This window comes from Ips typographus, linkage group LG11, assembly GCF_016097725.1.
Source record: "Ips typographus isolate SLU linkage group LG11, UJ_Ityp_2.0, whole genome shotgun sequence".
Classification (NCBI taxonomy): domain Eukaryota; kingdom Metazoa; phylum Arthropoda; class Insecta; order Coleoptera; family Curculionidae; genus Ips; species Ips typographus.
In genome coordinates, this window is record NC_138432.1 from 6,847,160 (window position 1) to 6,864,906 (window position 17,747).

A 17,747-nucleotide genomic window follows, 5' to 3' on the forward strand; every position below is an offset into this window, starting at 1 on the left:
AAAGATATTAATCATCCTATACGTTTTGATTGTGTTCTGGAAATGCTAAAATACAAAGAGTTCATGCTTTTATTGTGCCAGATTTTTGCGTTTTAGTGTCCGTAGATCGAAAACAAGTTAAAGAAGCTCCTGCCCAGATTGCATTTGGAGTATAAAGTGTCGCAGTCTGCTCCATATTCTCCGGCTTTCTGAGCATCTGAGTACACCTCGTCTAACACTGGATCTGGACTAAGTTCGTTGCTGTTAGGCCTACAAAAACATCTCTTTTTATTTTAAAAGCTTTTGAAAACTTTAAGCCATTTTTGTATTTAAAATTTACCAACCGTCTAGAGGGCTTTAAAAGTTATTTAGAGTTTTTGTTAGCTTACAGTTTCAAAGTTTAACCCTTACGTGAGAAAGACGTGTAAAATTTGTCCCAGAAGTCCACTTTCATCGTCAAAATGTGTATAATCCGCGTTCTCGCAAATTGTCCTTAATAGGCATTCTCGACCATTTATGTTCTGTCTTAAATAACAAAATGTAACACTGTAACTTTACATAAAATTCTGCTGTACCTGTCTAGTAAAGATTCAACACTGCTATAAAACATAGCTCTGTCACTAATTGTCTCTGATTCAGGCTCCAGTAGATCACGAGTTGTTCTGGAAAGCGTAGGAGGGTAGTTGTTAATTACTGTAGTATTGTAAGGGAGAGGATATTGAAACTGAAAGTTCCATCCCACCCCCATTTCCTGCTTTGGTCCTAATTTCCAAGGAATTGCGAAACTCAATACAGTCTGGAAAATAGAGAAAATAGAGCTCAATTATCATCTTCAACGTAAATTTAATATTCTAAGGGAAATCAGTAAACAAGGCTTTATAATATTGTTCATTTTGATACGAATTGGATATAAATAGTATTGACATTATTGAACCAAACAATTTTCAAAATTAATTCAATTTATCGCACAAGTGGAGTGGATCAATTATCACTGGATGTTAAATTATTACTATACAAAAGCATTGTAGTTTCATTATTAGTAGTCTACTGGAATTATAATGTGGTTTGGCCAATAATCTCCAATTACAACAACAACAACACAGTGTAATACTGTTTAAAAACGCAGTCAACAAGAGATTTCATTTGTGCCAGATAATAATATTTTATAATTTGCAGATTGTAAATAATTTTGGGTATAACAGTTCGAATGAAATTAGTAACTACTAAACTAGACCAATTATTACCTTGAAAGTTCCTTGAAATGGAAATAGTAAGTATCTCTTCTGTCTGTGAAGATTTTCACTTGCCCTTAGGGGTGTAGTAATAATCACTAACAAGTAAACTAAAAGCACAGTTTTCTGAAATAAGAAAAACTCGATGATTGCTTAAAGTCAAAGTGGCTTGAAATTTGCTCAGAATGTCACCTTTCACAAATTAAACAACTGCGCGAAAACTTACCATTTTCTGTGCAAATTTATATCTCCAACTTTAGCGAAACTGAAACTAAAACACGCTCCCGGTCGAGAAGTTTTGAAATTTTACCGTATTTGAAACAGTTTGCCAGTATTTGGGTAGCTTGTTAAGTAGTGTTAAACGTAGGAGCAAATATTGACTGCGAGCGAATGTTCGAACGGTTCTTGACACCGCATTCATCAAATTATAGTTTTAGTTCTAACTAAACTTGAGTATTCTCCAAATAGTCCAATTTTGAAACAAACTAGAAAAGGTTAATCACGTTAAATCCTGCAACCAAAAACATGAATAAAAACAGTATATCGCCCTTCGTCTGGATATCATTTGTTGTTTTTCTGTCGATATTAAAAGCCAATATTGCCACAGAAATATAACTCATGTCAATCGGAATGTGATTTATGAGTTTGGGAGTCTGGATTCATCTATCTAGCTGCATGTCTTGTTTGTTGGCAGTGTTATTCCATTCTGTATTTAATATTCGTTGAATAATGCAATCTTTGTTCCCCAGGCAGTAAATAATGGCTCCTAGTGGGGTACGGGTGCATTGTTTAACTTCTATGTTAAGACTGTTATTTCAGTTTTTACTCCTAGTTTTACATACAGATAATCAATCATACGTTAATATGCTTGAATGAAATTTGCACCAAGCTTTTACAACATTTTATGAGATATTACTTTTAAAGTACTTCTATGCTTGAGGAGAGCAATTATTACCTTTTGCTAGCGACAAGCGTAAATTTACTGGTAAGGTAAAGTAAAATTCAGTGTGACAGGAAAATGTATTAACTTTATCAGTAAATTCCAATGTGACCAGTCACGTGATCACTGTCATAAATCTCAGAAACACGTTTTGTATCTAACACTGCAAGAAAACTTTTCTAAACCCTGATTTTTGCAACTTTTGAGCACAGTTTGACAGACAGGAACAAAATTGAAATTTTCTGGAGGAAATGGCTACTTTAAGCACATTGTTGGAATTCTCATTAAATTTCCAATCCAATAAACTCAAAAACACTACAAAAATTGGTACAGTCAGGAAGAAAAGCGATGTCAAAATTTGAACTCACAGTAACCCAGTTTGAAGATCAGTGAAAGACAAACCCTGTAAAACCCACTTAAAGTGAGAAATTTACAGTTTTTTAGCACATTATTGGAATCCTCATAAATTTTTTTTCCAATAACTTCAAAAAAGACTATAAGATTTGGTACAGTAAGGGAGAAAAGTGGCGTAAACTGTCACAAACACAGATTAAAATAACAGTCAGGGACAAAATCGCCCGTAAAACCCACTTGAAATCAGAAAATGACAGTTTTAAGCACATTTTTGGAATCCCCATTAAATTTCCTATCCAATAACCTATAAAACACACTACAAGATTTGGTACAGTCAGGGAGAAATGCGGTGTCAAAGTTTGAATTGGCAGAAACACAGTTTGAATGGACAGTTAGGGACCAAATCACCTGTTAAACTCACTTGCAGTAATAAAATGACTGTTTTAAGCACATTTTTGGAATCTTCATTAAATTTCCTATCACACAACAAGATTTGGTACAGTCAGGGAGAAAAGCGGTGTCAAAGTTTGAATTGCCAGAAACACAGTTTGAAAGAACAGTTAGGGACAAAATCGCCTGTAAAACTCACTTGGAGTAAAAAATGACTGTTTTAAGCACAATTTTTGAATCCTCATTAAATTTCCTATCCACTGAGAAAACACTTCAATATTTGGTACAGTCAGGGAGAAAAGCGGTGTCAAAGTTTGAATTGCCAGAAACACAGTTTGAAAGGACAGTTAGGGACCAAATCACCTGTCAAACTCACTTGGAGTAAGAAAATGACTGATTTACCACATTTTTGGAATCCTCATTAAATTTCCTATCACACTACAAGATTTGGTACAGTTAGAGAGAAAAGCGGTGTCAAAGTTTGAATTGCCAGAAACACAGTTTGAAAGGACAGTTAAGGACAAAATCGCCTGTAAAACTCACTTGCAGTAATAAAATGACTGTTTTAAGCACATTTTTGGAATCCTCATTAAATTTCCTATCACACAACAAGATTTGGTACAGTCAGGGAGAAAAGCGTTGTCAAAGTTTAAACTGCCAGAAACACAGTTTAAAAGGACAGTTAGGGACAAAATCGCCTGTAAAACTCACTTGGAGTAATAAAATGACTGTTTTAAGCACATTTTTGGAATCCTTATTAAATTTCCTATCCAATAACCTGAGAAATATTACATAATATGGTACATTCAGGGAGAAAAGTGATGCTAAAATTTGAACTGCCAGAAACACAGTTTGAAAAGATAGGGACCAAATCGCCTGTAAAACTCACTTTGAGTGAGAAAATTACTGTTTTAAGCACATTTTTGGAATCCCCATTAAATTGCCTATCCAATAACCTTTAAAACACCACAAGATTCGATACAGTCAAGGAGAAAAGCGATGTCAAAATTTGAACTGCCATAAACACAGTATTTGTAATTTACTGGTAAAGTAACATATTTATTTTACCGGTAATTTACCCACCACCAGTTCAACCTATATTCTCAAATAAGTAAAGAATATATACAAAGTGTCCAAAATAATAAGAATGCACATGGGGAGTTCCTAATGATATTAGAAGTGTTCATATTTTAGTGGCAAGTTGAACCAATTTGTTATTTGCGAGTGGACAGTATAGAAAAAACAAGAAAAGTATATAAATTTACAAATTTTTCTTATTTTTGAATTGAAATTTGGACATAGAATATCACAATAAGTAGTAATATTAAACAAATTGCTGACATTGTGACGAATTGCAATACAAATTACAAATAATGCTTTGCTGGTATTGACATGATTTTTCTCCACTTCATAGATCACCGTCATTTGAAAAAAGTTAATAAAACCCATAAAAAGCTAGTGCATTCAAAAAACGAGCTTCGATTTAAAACGAGAGTCTTGTGCAAGGAAACTCCGACTCGTTCTGCATTACTTCCTAATGGCGTTGCATAATGTTGCAATAAAGCGGCAATAGAGGGATGTCATTGTGAGTAATTTATGACTGATTTAAATGGTAAATAGTTTCCTTTAAAACCGGGTGAATCCTTTTATTCCATTTTATGCCCTAGCAGATTGATAGGAAGGAAGTAAAAATGATTGTAAATAAATTGTTTTCTATAAAGTAGAAGCTGTTGTTGACCAGAAGCAGCAAATCCTAAGCACCGGCTTTAGCCTAATACATTTTGAATAGGAAAATGCGATATTCCAGGAGGCCGTGGTCTACTAAAATATGCAAAATGCAAAGACAAGCATGTCTGCAGCCCGTTATTTCGCTACGAACTTTGCATAATATCCGGATAAATCGCTTGATATGCTCTTACATACGAAAATGGTAATGCACCTTTCTTCGGGTACTTAATTTTTAACTCTAAATATTTCTCAATAAAACGAGTTTTATTTGTTTGTTTATTCTGAAAAAAGAAAATAGAATATTTCATCAAGCTTTATTTCCATATTTATTTAATTTGGATGAGAAGCCTGAGTACATATTAAGCACTCCCATGTCGGACTTTCAGTATTAAAGCTTCTTTGCCTCGAGCTGTTTTGTGAGGTTTTATTCATTTTACATGTTTCAATTTAATATACGGACATTTAAATTCATTTCGCTCAACATACGCACAAAAATACTCCATAAATTAGATGTTAATTAAGTTTATTTTAAAAGGCGCTGTTAATTAAAAGAATTTTTGTTCTGCTGCATTTAAATCCAGAATGGTTTCAGCAAAGTTTATTACGCTACTTTCATGCTCACATCCTTTGGGAAAGGCCTTTTTCGTTTGTGTATTCATTTTATGTATATATTCCAGACGAGGAGCTATATCAAAATTTCAAACTGCTTATTGTTGTATTGCTCTTTTTGTTTTTGAAATATTCGCTCAAAGGCTTATGCTACTCTTTTTAAACTTGCTCTCTTCCATATATGTATTGCATTTCATTTTTTAAGTTTTTATTATAATGAATGTAATTATTTCTTATTATTGAAGTTGGCACAAAAGTGATCTGAAACATAAAACTGAAATTCTGATTTACGCCTGGTAAATCGAAAACCAAAAATTAAACCGCCCAGTTCTAAATCCTTGATTGTAGAATGGAAATCATATTTTCGGGATTTAATAATCGAAGGGTAGTCAAATTTACGACACGCTGTAAATTTCGACACCCCCAATAAAACATAGTGCTGCCTCATCTTTTCGAGCCAATTTAATTTATTTCAATTTCCCTAATAATTTATGAGTGCGGGAAATGGCTCACGTTTTATCGGTTTGGTTATTGATTTTGTGATTTGCACTTTCGCAACTCTTTAAATCACTAATATAACCAGAATCGAGAGTTTTGCTAGCAAATTGCTTCGAATGTGCTACATATAAAATATACCCCCAGGTCTGCCGACAAACAGTATCAACATAATTTCCCAGGGCGCTAGCCTTCAACCCTAAGGTGTTTAAACTCGCATCCTCTTTAATATATTGTTTGTGTTTGCTAACTTATACCATATATTGCTTTCTGCTGAGGTTACACGCCATGCATATAATACGTGTATATTTGTCCTGTTGCTGTGTAACTGTATCATGCTTGTTTGCATAAGATACGATGTCAGATAAACACACCGAAAACCACCATTTGGGTCTCTGTCACACTTTATACTTTAAACTTAGTTTAAACGACTTTCTCGTGTCATTTCCAAGACGCTCTATGTATTTTCATAACCAAAATGGGAAACACAGCTACTTTGTAAGTCTCAGGACTTAAAGCTCGAGCAATTTAGGTCAGGCAAGTCATAAAAGTTGAAAAATTTGACTTGATGACTTTCGTCAATAACCTTTGAATTAATATCATTCTTAAAACTGATTCATCATTATAGGAATTTGTCTAAACCTTTCCAAAAGAGTGAAGATTCAGCCAGATACCATGAATTGGCATCCTTAAAGGTAACAATGTAAGAAACTAAATTAAATCTAAATTAATTGAAGATTTTACGTCTGTTTTAAACTGTTAAACAACGCATTAAGATCGGTCTGAGTAATGAGTGATAGATGCCAAGTCCATAAGGTTTTAATAATGTAGATTTGGGTAAACTGTGACACGGGATTTATTGTGGTTGTTTGACGAAGGTTTAACCTGAAAACCGGAATAATACGCCACGAACTAAAACTATATCAATCGATTATTGGACCGTGACTTTCGGTTTCCCGATGTGTTTTCCAGATGTCTGGATAAAGCCCTCTGACCGCATAAGAGGTTTGATAAATGGGGATTTAGAAAGTAATTAAACTCAACCATTCCTGAGAGACTCAACGTTCACCGTTCTTACTGATGGTTGAATATCTATTGACTTAATTGTCATAAATTTAGTTCATTTATGTTTTTATAGAGTGTAATGATGGGCAAAAATTTAACGGGACCGATTACTTATCAATAAAGTAAAGTAAAAAGGACAGTTAGGGACCAAATCGCCTGTCGAACTCACTTGGAGTAAGAAAATGACTGTTTTAAGCACATTTTTGGAATCCTCATTAAATTTCCTATCCAATAAGCAGAAAACACACTAAAGGATTTGGTACAGTCAGGGAGAAAAGCGGTGTCAACGTTTGAATTGCTAGAAACACAGTTTTAAAGGACAGTTAGGGACCAAACCGCCTGTCAAACTCACTTGGAGTAAGAAAATGACTGTTTTAAGCACATTTTTGGAATCCTTATTAAATTTCCTATCCAATAACCTGAGAAATATTACATAATATGGTACATTCAGGGAGAAAAGTCATGCTAAAGTTTGAACTGCCAGGAAACACAATTTGAAAAGATAGGGACTAAATCGCCTGTAAAACTCACTTTGAGTGAGAAAATGACTGTTTTAAGCACATTTTTGGAATCCTCATTAAATTTCCTATCCAATAACCTGAGAAATAATACATAATATGGTACATACAGGGAGAAAAGTGATGCTAAAGTTTGAACTGCCAGAAACACAGTTTGAAAAGATAGGGACCAAATCGCCTGTAAAACTCACTTTGAGTGAGAAAATTACTGTTTTAAGCACATTTTTGGAATCCCCATTAAAATTCATATCTAATAACCTGGAAAAACACTTCATGATTTGGTACAGACAGGGAGAAAAGCAGTGTCAAAATTTGAACTGCCAGAAACACAGTAGTAATTTACCGGTCAAATTTACCTAGTTAAGTAAAATATTTACATTACCGAAAATGTAACCTTTACTACTATTTAAGATGTAAAACGCACTTTCAACTAATATCCAATTTAGCATCCTGTTGAAGATTTAATGGTACACCCATTTCAACAAGTAATCGTCCCCCATTTTAGCAGATTTGACCCTTAAATTCCCCAAAATTTCCTCTAAATACTATCGTTGTATATCTGTAAGGGTGCTAATAGGATATCGAACATGCTAATGTGCCCAATTCCGCCTGAAATAATACCCTGCTTAACTAAACTTATCCCCTTTTCAGTAGAATTCTGCCACGCATGAACGTTAAGGTAAATGTTAAGAAAGGGATACAAGATTGAACAAATATTTGCGCACATTACGGGTCAGCAAAATTCCAATTTTACGCCAAATTGCAGTCAACATTAATTCCATTACAGAGGACAAAACACTGAAACTATGGTAATGCTTGCAGTATTTGTCAAGTGGTATTCGAATTGTGCTTTTACATAATTGGGTAAAGAGCCAGAAGTGCAGGGCAATGTAAATCGAATCTGCATCGAAAATTATTCCCCATTTATGAATACCGTTGCTAAAGTAAAGACAAAAAAATTAATTGAAACGCGAAAAGGTGGAACAGTTAATACAAATATTTCGGTTCTCGCACGTATTGACGATGAATTTTAATTTCCTCGAAACAAAATGAATTTTACATGAAACCGTAATTTAAAAAACACATCGGCATTAAGCTTGTTCGACTAGAAATGTGTAAATCAACTTTTTTAAGCTGATTTGGTTTGGCAGACGAATTTTCTAACGGCCTAAAAAAACAGTTAAAATGTTGCTCTTAACTGACCCAGTTAAGCTCATTATGTAGTTTTTTTCTGTTATCACCGTAAACGATTTTCAGTTAATTTAGAGGCAGTTGAAGGCAAACCAATAAATTGCCTGTTATGATAAATGAAGGGCGAGCAAAAATCGAAAATAAATCATAAAGTTTCAACGCCCCTAACCTTGCCGTGGTCCCTTTTTCGGGGATCGACAGAAACTCAGGGGCGTTAATAAACTTATCGGTTTCGGTAGAATTGACGTAACATTCGGCTCTATTTTTAGAGATTATATTCCCCCTTGGGTGCGCTCTAAAAAAAGGGATGCTGATAAATAAGTTATGAAACTGATAAAGTGTTAGTGAGCTGTCAAATAAACGCAAACAAAGTTTTAGAGGTAATTAGAAGTAATTTGTCGTTTTATTTCGGTAAGTTGAGCAATCAAAATGCATAACAATTCGAACGCAATTCAGTAAAAGTTCTAGAGCTTTTCATTCGCTGCCCGTTATTGGTAAAAGACCATTGTATTGTATAATCAATTTACAATCGACCCGCACTTTACCAACGTGTATATTTTATCTGCAATTACTAACGTTTTATCCTGGTGTAAATTGTTTTAAACTGGAATTCAAGCGCAATTTGCAGTTCAAATTTGACTCCACCGAGCAAAATCAAAATATCGTTGTTTACCGAATAAATAATTTGCAAATGTTTTCAATAAAAATTTACCTACTTTTTTATAATAATGAAATTTAATTTTTGTTGCCTTACAGCAATTTTACCCAATTTTAGGCTCTGATATTTGGTTACAGCTTATTGGAATAATTTAGGGAGGCGGAAAACAGGATCGGGACAAACAAACATACACTGGGTACCCCGTTTTACGAAATAATCAGATTGCTTTGCCGGGAATACGGTTTCGAAAAGTTTTACCGGCAAGGTGTAAAGTGGGACATTGCGTTCCTGGATGAGTTTACACAGAAGCCCCGACAAACGATCTCCGTTAATCCGTAAAATTTCACATGGGGAAATACGAAGTGCACCACCCCGAAATTTGAATAGCTAGGGGATTAAATCACCCGAATTTTTCGTCACGTTAAACTTAAGCTTCAATTTTAGAAGATAATTGCAAATATGTGCTAGTTTTTCAGCTAGTGTAGCAATCAAAAAACGAATACAATACTTAAAATTTTCTTAAAACCTTTTTTTCAAATGTCAATGCAGAAATAAATTCAAAAACAACATAGTTGTGGAATACTTTTCTTTTATTAACAAAAAAATTCTGGTTTTTATGAGACGAAATGTCATCCATTAATCTCCCTGACTGTTGTAATGTTAAATGTTTAATTGGATTTTATATTCCAAGAAGGTTCATGTCTGATAATTTCAATTCAATTTCAATTTAAGCTTAAAATTTCATGTAGATTTCAAAAATAAAGTATCTCCAAATTCCATTGCTGGAATTTTAAATAAATTTGTTTCAAACTTTTTCTGTGATTTTATTAGCCTTTTCTTCCCTTAATTTCTTTTGAGCTCTCCTTGAAATCCTTTAAATTTTCTTTACATATTCGCCAAAAGTACATTTTTGAGAGTTGTCCATCTTTAGACAACTAAACCACTGTTCCACTGAATATAAATATGAACTAAGAGAGAGAGAAATCAATTTGGTGCTTTAGCAAAAATGAGACATCTTGGGCAGTTTTCAATAATATTCGGAGGTCTCTAGCATTTCCAAAACGATTGTAGAGACCTTTGGCAACATTAGAAAATTTGTAGAAGGTTTGTAGAGGCATCTGGCAAGGTTTGGTAGATTTTCAGTAGTATTTAAAGGTCTCTAGCATTTCCAACATTATTCTAGAGATCTTCGGGAACTTCTTAGAAGGTTTGTAGAGGCATCTCGCAATTTTTGGGGGGTTTTCAATAATATTTAGAGGTTTCTAGCATTTCCAAAATCATTGTAGAGACTTTTAGCAACTTTAGAAAATTCTTAGAAGGTTTGTAGAGGCATCTGGCAAATTTTTGGCGGGTTTTCAATAATATTTAAAAATCTACAGCATTTCCAAAATGACTGTAGAGACTTTTAGCAACTTTGGAAAATTCTTGGTTTTTAGAGGAATCTGACAACTTTTGGGGGGTTTTCAGCAGTATTTAGAGACCTCTAGAATTTCCAAAACGATTGTAGGGACTTTTAAGAACTTCAGAAAATTCTTAGAAAGTTTGTAGAACTATCTGGCAAATTTTTGGGGGGTTTTCAATAATATTTAAAAGTCTACAGCATTTCTAAAATGACTGTAGAGACTTTTAGCAACTTTAGAAAATTCTTGATTTTTAGAGGCATCTGGTAACATTTGGGTGGTTTTCACTAGTATTTAGAAGTCTATAGCATTTCCAAAATTATTCTAGAAATTTTTGGAAACTGTAGAAAATTCTTAGAAAGTTTGTAGAACAATTCGACAAAGTTTGGTGGGTTTCCAGTAGTATTTAAAGGTCTCTAGCATTTCCAAAATTATTCTAGACACTTTGGCCCACTTTAAAAAATTCTTAGAGGGTTTGTAGAGGCATCTGACAATTTGTGGGGTGTTTTCAATAATATTTGGAGGTCTCTAGCATTTCCAAAATGATTGTAGAGACTTTTAGGAACTTTAGAACATTTTTAGAAGGTTTGTAGAGCATCTGGCAAATTTTGGGGGGTTTTTAATAATATTTAGAGGTCCTTAGCATTTCCAAAGTATTTGTAGAAACCTTTAATAATTTCATAAAATTCTTAAAAGATTTGTAGAGGCATCTGTCAATTTTTGGGAGATTTTCAGTAGTATTTAGAAGTCTACAGCATTTCAAAAATTGTTCTAGAGACCTTTGACGAATTCAGAAAATTCTTAGAAGGTTTGTAGAGGCATCTGACAATTTGTGGGGGGTTTTCAAACTTTTGAGAGCATAGTATTTATACACTATGGCAATAAAAAAAATCATGAAAGGATTAGGTTACTTTTAGAGGCTTTTGGCACTTTTTTTCAGTAGTATTTAGAAGTCTCTGACAAGCTCAAAAAATTCTTCGAAGAATTAGGAGACTTAAAACAAATAAAATAAAAATGTGTTATTTGAAGATTTGCCTCCAAATTAAACTATTCTTTACAAATTAATAAAACTCAAATTATTATTTTAACTCTATTCAATCTGCTTTCGTCATCTTCGTTTGTTTGAAATAATAACTTAAATTCGTGAAAACATAAATACAAAATCGGCAACACTGCCAGAATAATTCTCTAAAGAGATGTGCCAAATTAAAGCCGGCGCCAAATTGGAAGCGAGACAGTTTTGTTTAGATTTTTATCCGAGACTTTTGCGGAATTATTTCCTAACCTAATTTGCATATCAAGTCAAGTTTCCAGGGAAGATGCTTCCCTGGAAAATAACCCAATTGGTGTAAGGCAACTTGACGAAAAAGGATAATAGCAAGCCAACTGGTAATCCAAGTTTTTTCTGTTTAGAGACCTTAATTTGACATTTCTAAACCAGTACAATTTAGGAAAAAATCTGAGTGTAGTTTATTTTACTGTGTAAAATATTTAAAACTATACTTCTAATCTCCGTTACACTAATACTACACTTCGAAATCCTTAAAGCACCGTATAAATTACGTAAAGAGCTTTATTTCATTCTCTGCACTGCTGAACGGCAGTAAGGCATAGTTTCTAAATTCACAAATTCGGGATTACACCTCTCCATTTAAATAATGAGGGAATTTTCTCTGTTTTAATACGAGAGCTGGAAAGCTCTTCGGCTTCTTAATATTTCATTCTAATAAACCAGCGCCTGCACAATAAAAGCGTAGCGCTCTAACCTACTAAATCTATGCAGCTGAGGGACAAATTATTATTAAAGCTAAAACTGTAAGTTTCGAAGACTGAAAAGCTTTCGGCATAATTTAAAGTTGCACTTTGTTTTCTGCCTTGAGTCGTTTAATAATTTCGTGTTGCATGGGCAAAAAGTTCCTATAAAACTGCAGTCGTTTTTTAGACACCTAAATGTAATGCGACATTAAAGGTGGATTCATAGTTCTGTTTCCGTAAAACATAATTACGTAAAACGAGAAACTTAAAACTTTTCAATTCATAGTTTTGCCGTAAATCCGTAAAATGTAACCTGTCATTTTGCAATGACAGAAAAAAATAGGATGAGTGGTTTATTTGGTGATATCTTTGTTTATATTTTTAGTGGCATTAGGATTTTTATTTTGTACATTTCTGGGTATTTTTTATGATAATCTATGTCGATATTCAGCTGTTTTCGAAAAAAATATTTGGAAAAAACCGTACACATTGGCCTGCTCTAATTATTCAATATTATGCGATAATATTGGTATTATACCGGTACTATAGTATTATTCCAAATAATACTGATATTATATGTATTATTGCTTGATTATCGTATTATTAAATGATTATTCTGTATTACTTGGATTATGCCGTATTATTCAATTATATTATTATTAATATTATTGGGTGAGTGACCCAAATATTATTTAAGTGTCACACCCCTTGCCAACGATACAAACGGCAATAAATATTTTAGTAGTCTCTTTTCCCCGATGCTTGGTGTTAATTTAATCCGATTTTCAATAGAGTTCTATTAATTTTGTCATTTTATCAGACCCCTGTCAAAGTAACGAACGTAATGATTTTGCGATTGTGTATTTCGGAGCGACACGAAATTTACTTCATTAATAACGTTTCGGGGTTCCTTGTCGAACGGATAGTGAAGTTGGGTTTGGCTAATAATAAAAAATGCAAAAAAATCGGTTTCGTGATGAGTTTCTAGTGGATTTTCAGTGTTTTGTGAATGCAAAATGTACGTCTGGTTCAGTTTTTCAGTGGGAGAAAGGCAATTTCTATTTGGTGTGCGAATGAACAACATATTTGTGACTACTGGTGTTAAAAGAAAATATTTTTTAGTTAAAGTAAATAACAAATATGAAGTTTTGATGCTGGATAATTCAACCACAATAACCTAGATGTATCTAAAAGACTAATTAAAGCAAAATTCATTCACGAACAGCAAATTTATAAAATGAGGTACATACAACTGATGAATAAAATCGATTAGTAGACACATGTGCTTTTTAAACACGCCCTTCTTTTAATACTTGGCATCCATAAATTTACTTAAAAAAGGTTTATTTAACAGATTCTTCCCTAGGGAATACGTGATTCCGAATAAGTATAGATTAAACCTGTGCAAGTATACAATGTATGTTATGATTAGACTCTGGATTAAAAAGCAGTAAAATCGTGAAAAAAGCGCTTAAAAAGCAAAATTATTTTCCTCAAAAAAAAAAACAAAAATCTGTAAAAAAGCACAAAACTCTTTCAGAGATGCAATTTTTTTACTTTTTTTTCAGTTCAAGTTCTAGAAATTTTTAAACTTTAGAAGCATACGGAAGATTTTATACTATTTTGAAAACTTTCTATTTAAGGAGCATTTGTAAGGTTTTTGGAATGCTTTAGAGGCATTTGAAAATTCTTAAACAATTCTAGAATTTTTTCGAAGCTTTTAGACTGTTTTGATATCTGTTGGCAGCTTCTAGATTGGTTGAAGAGCATTTGGAATCTTTTGAACCGTTTGGGAAGGTTCGACTGCATGGGAAGCATTTTGGGGTGTCCGTAGTTTTTAGTAAAAGCATTTGGAATCTTTTAGGCTGTTTTAAAAGCTTTTGGAAGCTCCTAGATTATTTTGAAAGGCTTCCGACTGTTTTAGAAGCATTTTGTAGATTCTGTAGTGTTTTGAAATCTTTTTAGACTACTTTTAAGGTATTTGAAACCTTGTGGACGGTTCTAGAAACTTTGGAAGCTTTTAAACTGCTCTAAAGGCATTCAGAAACTTTTAGACTGTTTTTAATTGTTTTGAGAGCTTCTAGAAAAGCTTTTATAGTCAAATTTTTACCCTTTGAGAATGACGTCAAGCAGGTGAGAAAACACGCATGTCTGGAATTAGATCACAAATTTTAACCTACAAATGCTTTGAAAAATAAGTGATCATGAGAGTTTCAGTTGACATCTGGAAACTGTTTCTTTTCGTACTCGAAAAAAAGCAGCACATTTAGAATTAGCATTTAGGCCTTCTCATTGTAGCGCAGCATTTTTATACCTTTGATATTCGTTTAAATCAAAGTGACAGTAAATGTCAACGTTTTTAATTTGACAGAAATAACAAAATTAACAACGTGCCTTTTTTGCTAAAATTGTTTATTTCATATGTTTGATATGCGAGAAACAAAGATGTAAAAAGATGACGTCATTCTCAAAAGGTAAAAATCCAACTATAAAAGGCTTTCGACTGCTTTAGAAGCATTTTGGAGTTTCTGTAGTATTTTGAAATCTTTTTCGACTACTTTAGGATCATTTGGAAAGTTTCTGGAGAGTTTAAAAGGCATTGAAAGTTTTGGACTGCTTTTAAAGTATTTGAAAATTTAAGGACGGTTCTAGAAACTTATGGAAGCTTCTAAACTGCCTTGAAAGGCATTTTGGACGGAGCATTTGGAAATTATTTGGTATGTCCCCCCATGAGCTGATTGATAACACCGTTTAGACGCTAGAAGGCGTCAAAATTCTTTCACCCTAAAATCACATATTTTGAGACACACCTTGCTTTGACCCTAAATTACTCCCTTATTTGACAAGTTACGTCAAAATGTCATAGAAAGCAAAAGATAGAGCAGATTTCAAGCTTTCTAAAAATGTCACCACATGAGCTGATTGATAACACCGTTTGGCCGCTAGAGGGCATCAAATTTAAGTAAATATTTAATTATTTTTAATATTTAATATTTAATTTTTTAAGTAAATATTTTTTAGTCAGATTTCATGTCTCTTAATCCGGCCGAGTTCCTGGCAAAGAAATTTTACACAATTAACACAGACAGTTAAAATGTTAAATTTTAGATCTAACTCTGTTAGTTTTTGAGATATCAAAAAACCAACTGCACCAGAGTCTTTTCCGGGAAATTTTAACATAAAATGACACCGAGACGTCAACTGTAACTTGACAAATAAAAAAGTTGTATTTTCTGTCAAAATATTGACTTGCACCTCATTTTAAGGGAAATTTCACGTAGTTTCAAGAAATGACAGACAAAATGGCGTTCCAGGCCGCCATTTTGAATTTTCTCTGTCCAACAATTTGTCCCTGTAACAGACTTGTTCCACTACCCTGCAACATGTTTGGATAAGTGAAGATTTTAAACTCTTAATGAGCTTACCAAATAAATATTCAAGTCTGGACGAGATTCCCGTTAAGATCCTGCTCATTTTATATCAGACCCACTAACTGAAATAATTAATGAGCAAAGCATCAGTCAAGTTTCCTTGAAAAAGAGCCCTTAAAAGGTTAAAACTCCGTCTTTTTCGCTGGACAGTTTATATCATATTATAAAAGAAACGAAAAGTTTCCAAATGAGACACAAAAATTCCAATTATCTTGTTTGGATTTTATTCTGATCGATAGGTCCCTGGTGACATTACTTAACTAACTTTGAAAATTCAACCAAACAGACTAAATATTTTTGTGCAGAGAAATCCAATAAAATCTTCGTATATTTAAACGTGGGCGTCCCTATAATCGAGAAACCGGAGAGTAGAAATTTTAATAATTTAAAGAGGATTTTGTTCTCAAATGCGTTGTTTAGTACGGCTTTGATTCAGTGTTTGATTAATTCTCTTAAAAATGAGATTTAATGTGAACAATTTAGATAAAATAAGTTATTCATAATTCCGCTCTACATGACACACCAACACTTACATAAAGATATGAAAGTAAACGAAGCTGAGTGTTTCGAAAAACAAACTTGCCATGTGGCTGTAGTGAATGTAAAATAAACTACCCGCAAAAACCTGAAGGTTGGTGAGGTCGAAAGATAAAAGCTGCATAACTCTGCAATTTTTCTTCATTTTCATGCCGCAACGGTCCGTAAACAGGGAAATAAAACAGTCTCCATATCCATTACTTTCCACTTTGCATTGTATTTCTAAGCGAACATTAAAAGGGAAATTACAAAATTTCACTGTGATAAAAGGAGCCGAGCTAATAATTTTCTGGACCGACAACGCGGTTATTTTATTGTCCGTAAATACTTGCAAAACTCGACGCCCAAATTCACTCTAATATTCTTAATAAATGGGTTTTCGTGTTTCTGAAAGAACCCATTAAGTTTCTTTTACGGATTATAATCAGCTTGATTTCGTTCAGTAAACAATTTAAGAGGACAGATTGGGATAGGAAAATTAAACGCGTACTAACCGATCCTAATTAATTTAAGGCTCTGGATCTTTTTTATCTTTATTCCCTCTTTATCGCCGGACAATTAAAATTTTTTAGGGCAAGGTAAAAAAACGTAAAGCCGACATAATTCCCCATTCCTCTTCATTTGCTTCGCGTGGAATCTCTTTTATACAAGGAAAAAAACATCCGACAAAATCCATTATTTTTCACTCAGTTTTATTGCCACCGCCCATTAAATGACGAAAAATTACTATGGAACGCGATGAAATAACCACACTCAAATGCAGGAAACTCGCATAAAAGTAGTAAATCTATTTTTTTTCGCGGAAACACACATTTTTGTTTACTAGCATTAACTCTCTAATAACATTTGGTTTTGATAGTTAACTGAAAACTTGTTTTCTCCAGCTCAAATCAGTTTTCACCCAGGAACGAGCAAACTTGGCGCGCTAATTTAACACTAAACTGCACCTTCAACCACTGGTTAACCGGAAAATAAGATCGTAAACCGTTTTAAGACCGAGCACTAAACACACCCACTAAAAAGTTTAATTTAACTGAAATAACTCTAGGGGAAGGTCTAAAAATCTGGCAATACTTACAACGTCTTGGAATCTTGTAAGTACTGGTATATACGCTTGCCAAAAGTCATATTGTAACCAAAATGGTGGCAATATATTTATGTTATTTCAAAAGTACAGAAGTAACGAGAGTCTCTCCTAAATTCAATCTCATCTTCACTCCTAAAGAAAATGTTTTTCTTTATTTTTGATCAACTATAAGTGTTTTGAACCTTTCAAGAATGATTTTAAACTGCTAGAAACTTCTAAATACTACTAAAAATCGTCCTAAAATGTGCCAAGTGTCTTGATCCTAGCAAGAATGGTTTTAAAGTGTCAGAATCTTATAAATACAATTGGGAACATTAGCACAAGGTTCCTAAACCATCTAAGGATGATTTTAAGCTGCTAGAAGACTTTAGTTACAAT

General features: G+C 33.4%; 2 protein-coding genes across 3 annotated transcripts in view; both read right to left on the reverse strand.

Annotated features, from left to right (window-relative positions):
• LOC145735364 (cytochrome b-c1 complex subunit 8-like) overlaps window positions 1-17,747 on the reverse strand; it is a 205,652-nt gene that overhangs the window by 167,940 nt on the left and 19,965 nt on the right. The window lies entirely within an intron of this gene.
• LOC145735361 (uncharacterized) lies at window positions 56-1,689 on the reverse strand. 2 transcript variants are annotated; one of them, XM_081989234.1, is made up of 5 exons: window positions 1,438-1,666; window positions 1,224-1,337; window positions 555-775; window positions 391-504; window positions 56-249 (listed from the first exon to the last, which is right to left on the reverse strand). In XM_081989234.1, exons 1-5 carry the CDS (start codon window positions 1,438-1,440, stop codon window positions 93-95), a joined length of 609 nt encoding a protein of 202 aa, XP_081845360.1. In that variant the 5' UTR covers window positions 1,441-1,666; the 3' UTR covers window positions 56-92. The 2 variants fall into 2 exon arrangements, with proteins under 2 accessions (XP_081845360.1, XP_081845361.1); XM_081989235.1 differs by lacking the exon at window positions 1,224-1,337 and having other exon boundaries at window positions 1,438-1,689.